Consider the following 13,638-nt stretch of genomic DNA (forward strand, 5'->3'; position numbering starts at 1 on the left):
TTATGTATCTCTTTCTTGGTCTTCTCATATCAATTATATGATCAAAAAAGTTAACTCTTCTTTAGCTTTACTAAAAAGGATAAAGAATTATTTAAATCACAAAGCCAGACAAATGTATTATAACGCTTACGTTTTACCTCACTTAGATTATTGTTGTTCAATATGCAGCATTTGGGAAACTGTTATAACTTTCTATTAGATAGATTACTAAAACTGCAAAAAAGGGCAGCACGAATAATTTTAAACGAACATGATTAAACCAAACCTCCAAGAGAATTATTCACGAATGTAAAATTGCGCCAATCACACAAAGAATACTTTATCACAAATCATTAATAATGTATAAGGCAAAACATGGCTTAGCTTCAGAATATATGTCCAGTCTTATTTTATCAGCTTCTGCAAACCAAAAAAATAATACGAGATTTTCATCCTGAGATAATTTTATAATTCAAAAAACCAAATACAGAGTTGTATAAGTCAAGTGTCTCGTACACTGGACCAAACGTGCGGAATGCTCAAAAAATCAAATATAGTATCAGAATTTAAACATGAATACACATATATGTACTTTTAACATTACCATCATATTTGATGTACTGTAATGCCTTATTGTATTTTAAATTGTATATAATCTTTATTTATCATTATTATTGATGCATTATTTTTTTAATGTAATTATTATTGTAGCCTTATTGAAAATTGGTGTTATCCAAATGAGTTACTCTCTCTAAATAAAGATATTATTATTATTATTATTATTATTGAGGCTCCCGCAGGGTCAAAAACAACCTGCGACCTCTGGGCTTTTTAGAGGCGACTTCTGACCTGAGGGCCTTCTTAAAACGACCTGCGACCTGTAAAATTTGGAGAAAAAAAAACGACCTCCGACAGACTTCCGTCCTCTTGTGTTGGGAAAATCGACCAGCGACCTGTACATTTCCCTTAAAAACGACCTTTCGACGAATTTAAAAGCGACCTTGCGACCTGAGTGGGGTACCCTGTGGGAGCCTCATAATTATTATAAAATATTGTTTTTTTAAATAAAATTGGTGCCGAATCGATTTTAAAATAGGAGATCGTTTGTATATTTTTTAATTGCCTTAACGGTTTACCACAAATACCTATAACCGATTTTGTGTAGTAAACATGGCTGAATTAGTTAATTTGGTAATTTATGGTAAATCATTTTGTCGAAAGGTGGATTCGATTTAACAATTTATATAAAAAAAAGTTTTGAAACGACCATTCAAACGCCGAATGGACCACGAATTGGGAGTACATCTCGATCATCGGAAGTAAACGTCAGCCATATCATCAACAACTTTCTGTAAAATAGGAAAACTGAATTATAGTTTATGTCGATGATATTATGCATCACACCGGCGTAATAAGACTTCACAGGAAATGTCTGCTATCAGTTCTAATCCTGTAAAAGACACAAACAAACAAAGCTTCTGGAAAAAAGAATCAAATGTTCCAGGAAGGTACACCGCAAACATATTTTTTTTACTGTTTATAAAATAGAAGCGTTTGAAATTTTCCTGTCAACATGTGATCAGTGTAAACTATTGACTTCTTTTTATTGGCATTATATATATTTAAACTTACATTACACACAAAAATAACTACATTTATAAAGATGCAGGAAAGCATAATATATATGTAATAGTAACCAGATTATTTATTATGTGTTTCTGTTATTTTATGGTCCAATATGGCAATAAAAATTATTTGTTTTAACGGTTGCGGTTTAGTTGGTGTTAATTTACATGACTTATAGATATAAAAGATGAGGTTTTTTTTATTGTTTTAAAAGAAACTAAAGTGTCATTATACAGTTTTGGCTGGACCAAAATTTCTTTAATTGCTCTTTGCAAGACTTCAGATTTTTTTTTTTTTGAAAATGCACTTGCCCATCGGAAAATTATCTTATAATTTACTTTCCAATATCAATTTTCACTTTCTCCATTCTTCTCCTCCTAGTCTGAAAAAAGCTTATTATACAGTCATGTTTACAACAATTAAAAAACATAAACAACTTTATTTACATTCCTGATTTAGTCTGACAATTTCTTTGGCGAATTGGCAGAGATAAAATGTGTATGCATATTTGTGGCTTCATGACCTCCATTACCATGATTACTGTATGACTGTTTACTGATAATAATTAACAACTGATGTATACACAAGGAAATATATATGTGATAACTTAGGGAACAGTTTCTTAGCTAGATTTTGTCCCAAACTGGCTTTGTCAGCATGATCAAACAAGAATATGACGCACACTAGAAAGTACCACTTAGTTACTTACCTTACAGGAAACTGGTACCTGTGGCTTACTCAGTTATTTATTTAATTTCCCCAGGAAACGGGAAATGGGAATTCAAAAGCCCTGCCTTTTTAAATATTTTTTTCTGTAATGAATAATGATTATTGTCATTCATATCAGATTATCTTTCATGTTTTTCATTTAAAATCTTCGTTTACTCATCATGCTCATACCAAGCTTTTAAACTTCTGAAATAGAAACGATTTTGTCAGCATTTTGTTTTCTGGTCAAACTGCAGTGACAATCACAGTATTACCAAAGACAAACATGTACATGTATATACACATATGTGTCTCTGGTATTAGTGCTATAGAAGTCAGGGGTTATAGGTGTTATAAATTTTGAAATCTTTGAAATTAACAATGTGTATTCAAATATCATTAACAAGAGCAAAATCAGAATGTCTTTTTTCTTTCAGCATAAAACCTGTTTATGGAGCCCAACATCCACCTCTTCACGAGTCAATACCAAAAAAGTAAGTTGTTGAATTGATACTACTGAATACACAAATTTTTATTTTAATATTTATATGGTATAAAATAAATAATTAAGAAGTTAACAAACGCAATGTTGTTTTGACCAAGATTGCACACAAGCTTGAAGAAATGTTTACTTTTAAATTTGTTGTTCATCTATAACCATGAAATGTATGAAAAAATAAATTGGTATTAAATAATAATGAATTCACAGTATGCCATGTGAAAAAGGGCAAAGTGTATGATTTAAGTTTTGGAACCAGTAATTGATACAATATTTTTCAAACAAAAAATCACACCATATTTGATTTAGGACTAGTCAGCAATTTGTGTTAAACTGACAAGACAAAATCAATTTCTAGAAAAATTATCTATGAATTTGAAACATCATTAGATGCTTTTCGTTATTTTATTGTAGGGAAGAGAAAATGAGAAGTGGTAAAAAGGATGCATTTCATGACTTTGAGAATAAAACATCTGATGCGTGGGATGATGGAGATGATGACTTACTGTTGATGTCAAACATTCCTATGTCAATACGGGATGTCCAGTCAACAGCTAGAGCAGTAATAGACAATCATAGTCGTCAACAAAAGGCCAAAAGTGAAACACAGCGAACAAATGCATTAAAAAGTAAGCATGATACAATGTGCAAATCTAAAGACTTTGGCAGTCAGTCAAAAATTTGAATAATATCTAACCCCTACACATACATTACATATGAAGGATTTAAAGAACATTTTTGTCTACAAATGAGTCAAACATGTACCTGATGTAGATCAGCAAGAATAAATTATATATAAGAAGATGTGGTATCAGTGCCAAGAAGACAACTCTCCATCCAAGTCACAATTTATAAAATTTAACAATTATATGTTAAATTACAGCCTTCAACACAGAGCCTGAGCTCACACAGATCAGTAACCTATTAACATGATATAGGTCCCAAAAATGACTAGTGTAAAACCATTCAAATTCAAATAGATAAACCAACAGTCTAATCTACATAAAAATGGACATGAAATTAGGATTTGACATGATCAACATGATCAATGCATTAAAATCCACCAATTACATATATTTAAGTTTTATTTTAGATATTAACATCATAAAGCAATCATTCCGATAGTCCACAGGTCTGTTTTTTGTTTGCTCTTCTGATCATGTATCTAGTATGTCTAGGTAAGGTATCATTTAATGAGCTTATCTGGTAATAACAATGCTCAAAGTACCTCTAGTCAGTTTTGTGTATCTCAAAAGTTCAGAAAACAGCCATGCCCAATTAACTCGTGTATCAACCAAATGACTGGAGACTTAGTCTTGTAAATCTTGAAATATGGAGAAAAATGATTAAACATATCTTGTAAAAATTTAACGCAATATATCATTATGCCCCACCTACGATAGTAGAGGGACATTATGTTTTCTGATCTGTGGGTCCGTTCGTCCATCCGTCCGTTCGTCCATCCATCCGTCCGTTTGTCCTGCTTCAGGTTAAAGTTTTTGATCAAGTTGTTTTTGATGAAGTTGTAGTCACTTCCACTTGAAACTTAGTACTCATAATCCCTATGATATGACCTTTCTAATTTTTATCCCAAATTAAAGTTTTGATCCCAATTTCAACGTCCACTGAACATGGAAAATGATAGTGGGAGTAGGGCATCCGTGTACTATGGATACATTCTTGTTGGAAGATTTTGAGATAGTATACTGCTGAAACCATTGACAATATCATGATCACACAATAACTATAACAATGTCACATGTTAATGTATTTTTTAGGTCATGTAACAGCTGTTCCTTCAGCATTATCAGGACACGCAGGTCCTGGCGTTGGAGTCCGTCTGAATTATGGATGGCAGCCACCCAAGTCTACACCTATCAAATTCTCTAAACCAACGATTCCCGACAGAGAGGCAGCAAAGTTGGAAAAGTTTAACTCAGTTTTGGCTGGACCAAATACTGATTTAGGTTTGTTTTAGTAAAATAGAAGCGTTGGTATTTTTAAATGTATATTAATCCGCTGTACTTTATATAATCAAGACCGTAACAAAATAAACTGCATGACACTACACCAGACATATTGTAACTCTCACCATGTTCTAGATTACCAAGCCTTACTTTCATTCATGTGAAAATAATTTATCCAGGTAATATGTCAATGAGATAGCAGTTCCAAGGTCTAGTATAATTTGAATAACAAGACAACTGCAGTATCCAGTAACAGTCAACAATAATCATCAAGGGGTCCCGCATGAAATTCAAACCCTTTTAATTAGTATTGACAAATGGCTTCATTTTATCCTGCATGCTTAATAGATTATATATGATGTTGTATACATTCAGATGAATTAAGAAAGTTGAGTTGGTCTGGGATACCAAAACCTGTTCGTCCAACTTCATGGAAGATATTATCAGTGAGTATGCATTCTAGTGATCGATAGAGAAAATGATTCTGCATTTTAAGATCATCATTGTGTTTAACAGGCGATTCACATAAAATTTAGTATGTTTGGACTGTGCAACAAAATTGTCTGAAATTTTTAAGTCATGTTCACTTTGAATAGGTACATCTTGAAAGGTCATACATACATACAAATAAAATTAAGGAGTTATGATATGATTGTCAATGAAACAAGTATCAACCAGAGATGTAACAACTGTATATGGCATTGTACAGCCTTCAACAGTGATCAATATCCTATAACACGCTATAAAATGGATAAGTAGGACAATATGTGAAACTATTCAAACAAAATATCCAACAGTCTGAATTATGTACAAGTTTTCCATATCACCCTTAATTAAAAAATTGTATAAATCAAATAATATCTTTATGTGAGCAGAATTCTATTGTTAATTTATTGTTAAAATTATATATTAAAATATCATTAATATAAAAGAGTGACGAAAGATACCAGAGGGACAGTCAAACTCATAATTTGAAAAAAAACTGACAACACCATGGCTAAAAATGAAAAAGACAAACAGACAACAATAGTACACATGACACAACATAGAAAACTAAAGAATAAACAACACGAACCCCACCAAAAACTAGGGGTGATCTCAGGTGCTCCGGAAGGGTAAGCAGATCCTGTTATTCTAAATTCAATTCAATGTCTTATTATTATTGGCATGGTTTAAACGAATACTAAATTTGTGTTTTCAGGGTTATCTTCCTTGTAGTGTAGATCGAAGAGCCCCAACATTAGAAAGGAAACGTAATGAATACTTTGGTTTTATAGACCAGTATTTTGAAACCAGATTTCAAGAAATGCACGAATCAACATTTAGACAGGTATAAAACTTTGAAGTCTTAGTGATACTTTATCATACTGTGGTTTTAATGAAGTAGAAATTTGTCTCGCTGATAGTTGTGTACAATGAGATATTTTCTGTAAGGAGTGATATTTTGATCTTGTTATCATCTTCATGAAAAATATTATTATAAAATATTGAGTAAATATGTGAAAGGTTTGTTGATTCAATAGGGCTGGTAATTAAAACACTATAGAGTGTGAATATCAACATATTTACAATTTGCTATTATTGTATAAACAAAAGCAATATGTTTTACAAATACATTGAAATGATGTCTCACTCTTCAGAATAAATTGAGAAAAATTTGAATCAGTAAATGATTACATTTTGTATGTGTGCCATTAAACCTCATTTTAAGTCTTATGTCCATTCTTGTTTAGTAAGAGTTGGTGTAGATTATAAAGACTTGCTTGACATATGTTTTAACTAATCTATTACATACTTTTAAAAGGTTTTATTGTAAAAAATAATTTTGAGTGAAGCCATGATAATATCTTCATGACACATTTAAAAGCATACGAATATAGCAACGTCAGTAACTTTTTAAGAGAAAGGTATTTGATCATGTCTTGGTTCTCCTTCTATGAACTCATCTTGCTACCTAATGTTATTTAGAGCTGAAAAAAAGTTAAATTACAAAGTTCATTCCGGTAACTGTTTAAATAAAATATTACTTTCAGAAACACATTGAAAAAATGACAAATTGCATAACCTATAGATTTTTGAATGAAATACTACTTTCAGATACACATTGATATACCTAGAATGAATCCTTTAATACCTATATTTCAACAATTACTTGTACAAGAAGTAAGTTTTCAGGAACCTCTGTTGTCATGGTGATGGCCTTGCCCATGTCTGTATGTAACCCATGTGACATTGTCACATGGTAGTTGTAAGACTTGCCTTATTTCCTTATTCAAGCATGTCTTATTTGGATTATAAAAAAATTCAAAGTTTTGTTTTATTTTTCTCAGCAGTTAGTATTATAGAATACTACAATCATTCCATATAAGGCATGTTTGTTACACAATAGCATGTTGTATGTCACCTTCTGTTTTTAAGCTATCATGAAAACTTTACTTTTTTGGGTACAATTTTCTAAGCTTTTATAGTGCTCCTATGTTATATCAGCAGAAGCATTAATCATTGAAACATTATACAAGGACTGCATGAGAAAGGTGTGGAGACATTAAATGTGTTAATTGAGAAATTTTTTATGCTCCATCATGCAATTTTTGTATATTTGTTGTGGGTAATTGACGTAATGTCATCAATAACATGAACTTGCTTTTGTAATTGAAAAAAAGCTTTTGCATAGTTTTTCCCCCTGAGTGTTTTATTTTGGATCTTTGTTTTTAGGATTTTTCGAATAAAATGTCTATGAAAATTGTACCCAACCAAAGTAAATAGTTTTCGTAAGGTTTAATAAGATTTTCACATAAGATTTTATTACAGATATTAAAAGATATACCAAGAATGACCTCGCTAGCACATTTACTGCAGCAAAAGGTTGTTCAAGAAGTGAGTATACAGAACGGGTGTGTGTAACTTTAGTTTACTAACCCTTACTGACACCCATGACTAACAGTTGTCATGAACTGATTATAACAAACTTATAATTATTAACACAACAAATAGTAGATAAAAAATGCTAACTTCATACTCATATAGGTCTTAATTGGTAGATATATCTTATTTTATCTATAGTAAACCTGTGCACGTTTATTTCCATGCTCCATAGAAAAATATTCCTTTTGCCACTGTTTTTCCAAAAATTGCCACGCTTCATGAAAGTGTTGAGCAGATTTTCGTATTTAAACCATGGTAATGTATCCATTTTGTCTTAAAAATAATTTTGATTTTATATTGAATCTATTTTGAATCTATTTTTAACTTTTTTTGGTTAAGATATAATATTTTTCAAAAAAAATAATTGTGTTTTTTTTGGGGGGGTAAAGATTGCATGAAATGCAATCAAAACCCTATCATACTGACTTGATATCTAAATCTTCCAAGGCTTTTCACTACCTTTTTGATAAAAATACACAAAATAAAGTGCATTGATCATAACATTCTATACATCCTGTCCATGAACATTTTCACAAATGTTTCAGTAATTTATCACTATGATATGTGCTCAGATATGATATGTATCCCACTGATATATTCCAGTCACAAAATAATGCTACACCTATTAAGAAAATTACATATAACTTTTACAAGGTGCAGGAATCTAATATCTGTTCTAAAAATATCAATGATATTATTAAAGCCATCTTTAAAATTTGGAGTCATCTCCCTTTGTCCAGAACTTTAGTTGAATCAATTACAACCAATGCTTTATTCAATTGAATATTTATTAATTCTACTTCCCACTGATAAATAGAAGAAACTTTACCATTCATTGCTTACAAGCACTTTGATTAACAATTGTGTCCATGCTATATGTCACAGATGGGATTTGTATTCATAAACTAAATGGTCATCAACATGGATCTCCAATATTAGATTTAAAAAAATTTCATGAGGTGTAAAAAAAGGATTAAAGTTTTATTTAAAACTTATTACATCTATTAGTGCATTTACCACCATGATTGATATAAACGAAATATTTTAAAGTTTCTATAAGCATGGTAAGGGGTTATATGATTTGAGTGAATAGTGACTGAAAAATGTTGCCATATCTATAACTTTGCTCTGCAGTTTTTAAAAAAAAATCTATTTGCTAAAGTGTATTTTTAATCATTTAGCATTGTTTCAGAAATCAATTGCATATTGCATATAGGTTTGAAAAAAAGAAGCTTGATCAAATTATTTGGTATTTACATCAAGATATATTATTTTCCTGAAAATTTAAACAACCGTAGACTTACTAGTAGCTTATAATGTATGCATGTATGTCAAATGTGGTGCATGGTGTATGTATGTTTATCATTATCCATTATCAAATACTTTGAAATATTTAAGTTTATGAAAATTAAAATATGTTTGCTTGTGTTGTTATTTCAACATAGGGGATAACTGTTGGTCTTATACACTATTCAGTTAACAATGAAAAATAACTGATACATTTTAGATATACACAAACATTTTTTATCTACTATACAAACAATTAAAACTGGAATATGTGATAAAATGCATCTACACTCATCACTTTCAATTGATCTAAGAAAAAATAATACCAATATTTTCTATTTGCTGATGTATCCCACAGTAAACACAAATGGTTTCTAAAATGATGAAATTTTGAAAGCAGATCAAAACATGAGATGACTTAAAGAATGATGATTAATAACAGTACTCAACAGTTTTATCTAAGGATTGTAAAATGAAACACAACATAATCATCCAAATTTGCCCACGTGAATTATAAGTCAAAAAATTTTAAGAACATGAAGAAAACAAAAAAAGCTGTATTGACTTTTTAGCTATGATATAATGTAACTCACATTGTTTTTTATATGTACACATATTTATACATGTTTAAACTGTATGGAATGCAAGATTGTTCAGTCAAATGATTGAAAGACATGTAGAAGTATTTATTAGGTGTCTTTGTTTTTGGCTTAGCAGATAAATAATAGTAAATGGTGTATTTGATCATTTACAACGCATGAATAAATTGCACCTTCATATTGAAACTGAATAGATAGCCAAATCACTGTAAAACAGTTTTTTCATCATGCTAAGTGGTGTTTGTTTTGAAAAATATACATATTTATATGTTTTTTTCTTCTTCAGATTTTTGAAAGAATACTGTATATATGGGCTATACGACATCCTGCCAGTGGTTACGTTCAGGGAATCAATGATTTAGTTACTCCATTCTTTGTTGTATTTTTGTTAGAATATATAGATAATGGTAAGTAAAACTGTATTTGAATGAGTAAAATCTATTATAGTCTTCAGTAATTCTGCAGTTTATATGTTCACAGTTGAAAAAAAATAAAAACAGAAAATACTCTTTTCTCATAAGTGATTTGCATTATATTGATCAGGCTAGAATGTACAAATATGAAAATGTAGAAAGGCAAAATGAAAACATGTAGACATGGTATCATTATTTATTTAAAATTAAAATTCAATACACATTTTTTCAGATTTTGTCCATGTCATAAAGTTACAATTGAGTTTCTCTAAAAGTCTTATTGATTTTAAAAGGTAAAAAGTAGCTGATTGTAAAAGTATTTTAATCAACTTTTACAAAGTATATATAAAAAAAGAAGATGTGGTATGATTGCCAATGAGACAACTCTCCACAAGAGACTAAAATGACAGAGAAATTAACAACTGTAGGTCACCGTATAGTAGTGTCTTGCAATTGTCTGGCCCCTTTTGTCACTTATTCCAGTACTCTTCTATATGATACTGGTCCAAACTATGACAATGTTATACATTCTCTTGAACAAAGTTTCACATTCTATAAAATTTAGATATATTCTACTATTCTATTATTTAAGCACTGCACACTTTTGGAAATTACAGTATTTATATGATAGCAAACCCTTTGTCTTTACAGATTTAGAATCTGAGAACTGTGATCTGACTGAGTTACCACAAGATACTCTTAACATAATAGAAGCTGATAGCTACTGGTGCATGTCAAAGTTGTTAGATGGTATACAAGATAATTATACATTTGCTCAGCCTGGTATACAGATGAAAGTTAATGCTCTTAAAGGTCTCATTAAACGAATTAATGGTAAGTACATGAAGCAAACATTTGGAAGGTACCCTGTTAATTTAGTGTATGGCAGATTTCATTTATCCAAAAGATATATTGTTTTGACTCCCATTGGATATTTGAATAGAGACTCACAAATACAAAATAAAAGATATAATTGCATATCTGAAAAAATAAGTCCAAATTTTATGCCCCACTTGAATAGGACATTATGTTTTTCTGTCTCTGTGTCCATTTGTTTGTCCATCCGTCTTTTCGTTTCAGCTTAAAGTTTTTGGTCAAGGTAGTTTTTGATAAAGTTGAAGTACAATCAACTGATTATTACATTTGTGTCTTAGTACACATATTCTCTATGATATAAACTTTCTAATTTTAATGCCAAATTAGAGTTTTTACTCCAATTTCATTGTCCACTGAACATAGAAAATGATAGTGAGCTTGTTGGACATCTGTGTACTAATAACACATTCGTTATCTTGTAATATCTACATGTTTTGTTAATTGACATGACAACCTACTTTTTGCTGTTTGTTTATTACATTACATAAATATTCTTCTATTTCTTTCCAGTTCCTTTATATGACCATTTAGAAGAACAAAATGTAGAATTTTTACAGTTTTCCTTCCGATGGATGAATAACTTATTAATGAGGGAAATTCCCTTACGATGTACAGTCAGACTCTGGGATACTTATCAGGTAACAATAACCTACATTTATATTATTTTGTCTTACTAGAGTGTAAATGCAATTATATTGCTGAACTTACAAGAGCCCCTCCCCCTTACAAGCAAATGGATCCAACTTCATTGACTTCATAGCAATCAACAACATCAGAATGTCAGATTCCCTGTTAAGGATTAGTGGTTCTTGCTGGGTACCTCTTGATTCCCTCATCAATAAAAAACCCAGACTGCTTTGATATAGGCAAGGTTGCGGATAGTTGCATTTAAACACCATACAAACAACTAACAACAAATCTAATAAGAATTTTATTGTAAGCTATAAAGTTCTTGTGAAGATATCCTGTAAGCACAACTTTAAAATTGGGGATTAAATATGTAATTCAATCTATTTTATATGTTTTTCATTCTCAAAGGAAAACAATATGAGGAAAATGTACACGAAACAGCAAACAGATGAAATATTAAAAAATAACCAGCATATCTTATGATCATTATTTTATTGTTGTCTTTCATCATGGAAGTTTCTTTATTGTCTTTATAATAATGAAAAACTTGCACCTGATATTGATGTAATTTTGTGTTATTTTCAGTCTGAACAGAATGGGTTTGCTGATTTTCATTTATATGTTTGTGCTGCATTCTTAGACAGATTTTCAGGTGATTGCTTGAGAGAAAAAGACTTTCAGGTATGAAACTTTTCTTCATAACAACACATTTATCTGATTATACACTTTCAAATAATGTTTAATGGAGGTTAGCAACCATCCTTCAGAGTGTGTGCCTAAGGAAAGCCCACTGAAAGTGACTTTAGCATTTTTTGTCATTTCAAGGAATATTAAATATAAAGATAAGATATGAAATGATGCAAATTTCCACCAGAGACTTAATGATGTAGAATCTAGCAAACATAGGTCTTTGTTCAATCTTAAACAATGAGCTCTAATCTCATACTGCAAAGCAAGCATGTGTTTTGCAGAAATTAAAAAAAAATCACACTATTTTTAGAATAAAAGAAAGTTTTGGAGATGTCAATGAGAAAGCAACAAAAATAATGATTCAAAATGAATAAAAGGGACAATTGGAGGTCAGCATATGTTCCTCAATAATAGAGAAATATATTGTCTCTTTGACACATTCCCAATTTGCATTCTCAATTTGATTTTATTATACCCAGCTATATAAATTTACTTGCAACTTCACCACATTTTTTTATCAACAAAAAACAGCAAGAAACTAAAACCAGGAAAAAACCATGACAACGGTTGAAAAGATTTCTGAATTTATGCAGGCGTTGTAATAAATGGCAGGGTTAAGCTAGCTTTATAAGAGTACTCAAACTGCATCTCAGACCTCATCATGTGGGAAACTGTAAAATTTCCACAAGTAAGCAGAAAACACAGTAATATCAACATAAAAATGATAATAATGCACAACCATAGGTAAATCAATAGTAGATAATACCATAACACAGAATGCTCACAGTAAAAGAAGGGCGAAAGATACCAGAGAGACATTTAAACTCATAGATCGAAAATAAGCAATGGCTAAAAAAGAAAAGACAAACAGACAAATAATAGTACACAAGACTACAACATAGAAAAACTAAAGACTAAGCAACACGAAACCCAAATACAAACTGGGGGTGACTATCTCAAAGTACTGCTGATATAGAAATCATGTTTTTATATGTGTTTTCAAGGAATATTGAGTAATCCACATTGTTTACCATCATTTTTTGTGATCAGCGATTTAAATACCATTTTTTTTATTTCAGGGAATATTAATGTTTCTACAGAATTTACCTACACATCATTGGCACGATGAAGAAATAGGAGAACTTTTAGCAGAGGCATTCAAACTGAAATTTATGTTTGCTGACGCTCCTAATCATTTGAACAAAAAGTCATAGCATAAACTAATTTATAGGTTTTTCTTGTTTAAAAGTGCTAAAAATAGAAGTACTATAGAAGGAATGATATGAGCTGGACTTTGTTTTTCTGTTATTTCATATCTGTCAATCTAGTACTTATGTTTATTTTTATGCTAAGCTACATTTATATTTTTAATAATCACTAATTTTGCAATTGTTTAAATTGGTTTATGTCTCAATATTCTGAAAACATTGAAAGTCTCT

At 30.5% G+C, this 13,638-nt stretch overlaps 1 protein-coding gene across 2 annotated transcripts; it reads left to right on the forward strand.

Moving 5' to 3' along the window:
- The first annotated feature begins 1,281 nt into the window (after positions 1-1,281).
- On the forward strand, positions 1,282-13,415 carry LOC143085093 (TBC1 domain family member 22B-like). 2 transcript variants are annotated; one of them, XM_076261288.1, is made up of 12 exons: positions 1,282-1,487; positions 2,751-2,807; positions 3,227-3,441; positions 4,591-4,779; positions 5,155-5,225; positions 5,981-6,109; positions 6,877-6,942; positions 9,877-9,997; positions 10,655-10,837; positions 11,390-11,517; positions 12,095-12,190; positions 13,279-13,415. In XM_076261288.1, exons 1-12 carry the CDS (start codon positions 1,408-1,410, stop codon positions 13,411-13,413), a joined length of 1,470 nt encoding a protein of 489 aa, XP_076117403.1. In that variant the 5' UTR covers positions 1,282-1,407; the 3' UTR covers positions 13,414-13,415. The 2 variants fall into 2 exon arrangements, with proteins under 2 accessions (XP_076117403.1, XP_076117395.1); XM_076261280.1 differs by lacking the exon at positions 6,877-6,942 and adding an exon at positions 7,591-7,656 and having other exon boundaries at positions 1,283-1,487.
- Positions 13,416-13,638: the final 223 nt, after the last annotated feature.

This window comes from Mytilus galloprovincialis, chromosome 1 (assembly GCF_965363235.1).
Source record: "Mytilus galloprovincialis chromosome 1, xbMytGall1.hap1.1, whole genome shotgun sequence".
Lineage (NCBI taxonomy): Eukaryota > Metazoa > Mollusca > Bivalvia > Mytilida > Mytilidae > Mytilus > Mytilus galloprovincialis.

Coding starts and splice junctions, on each gene's coding strand:
- LOC143085093 (XM_076261288.1), top strand. CDS start 1,408: ATGTCTGCTATCAGTTCTAATCCTGTAAAAGACACAAACAAACAAAGC. Junction 5,226..5,980: donor CTTCATGGAAGATATTATCA/GTGAGTATGCAT, acceptor TTGTGTTTTCAG/GGTTATCTTCCTTGTAGTGT. Junction 12,191..13,278: donor TGAGAGAAAAAGACTTTCAG/GTATGAAACTTT, acceptor TTTTTATTTCAG/GGAATATTAATGTTTCTACA.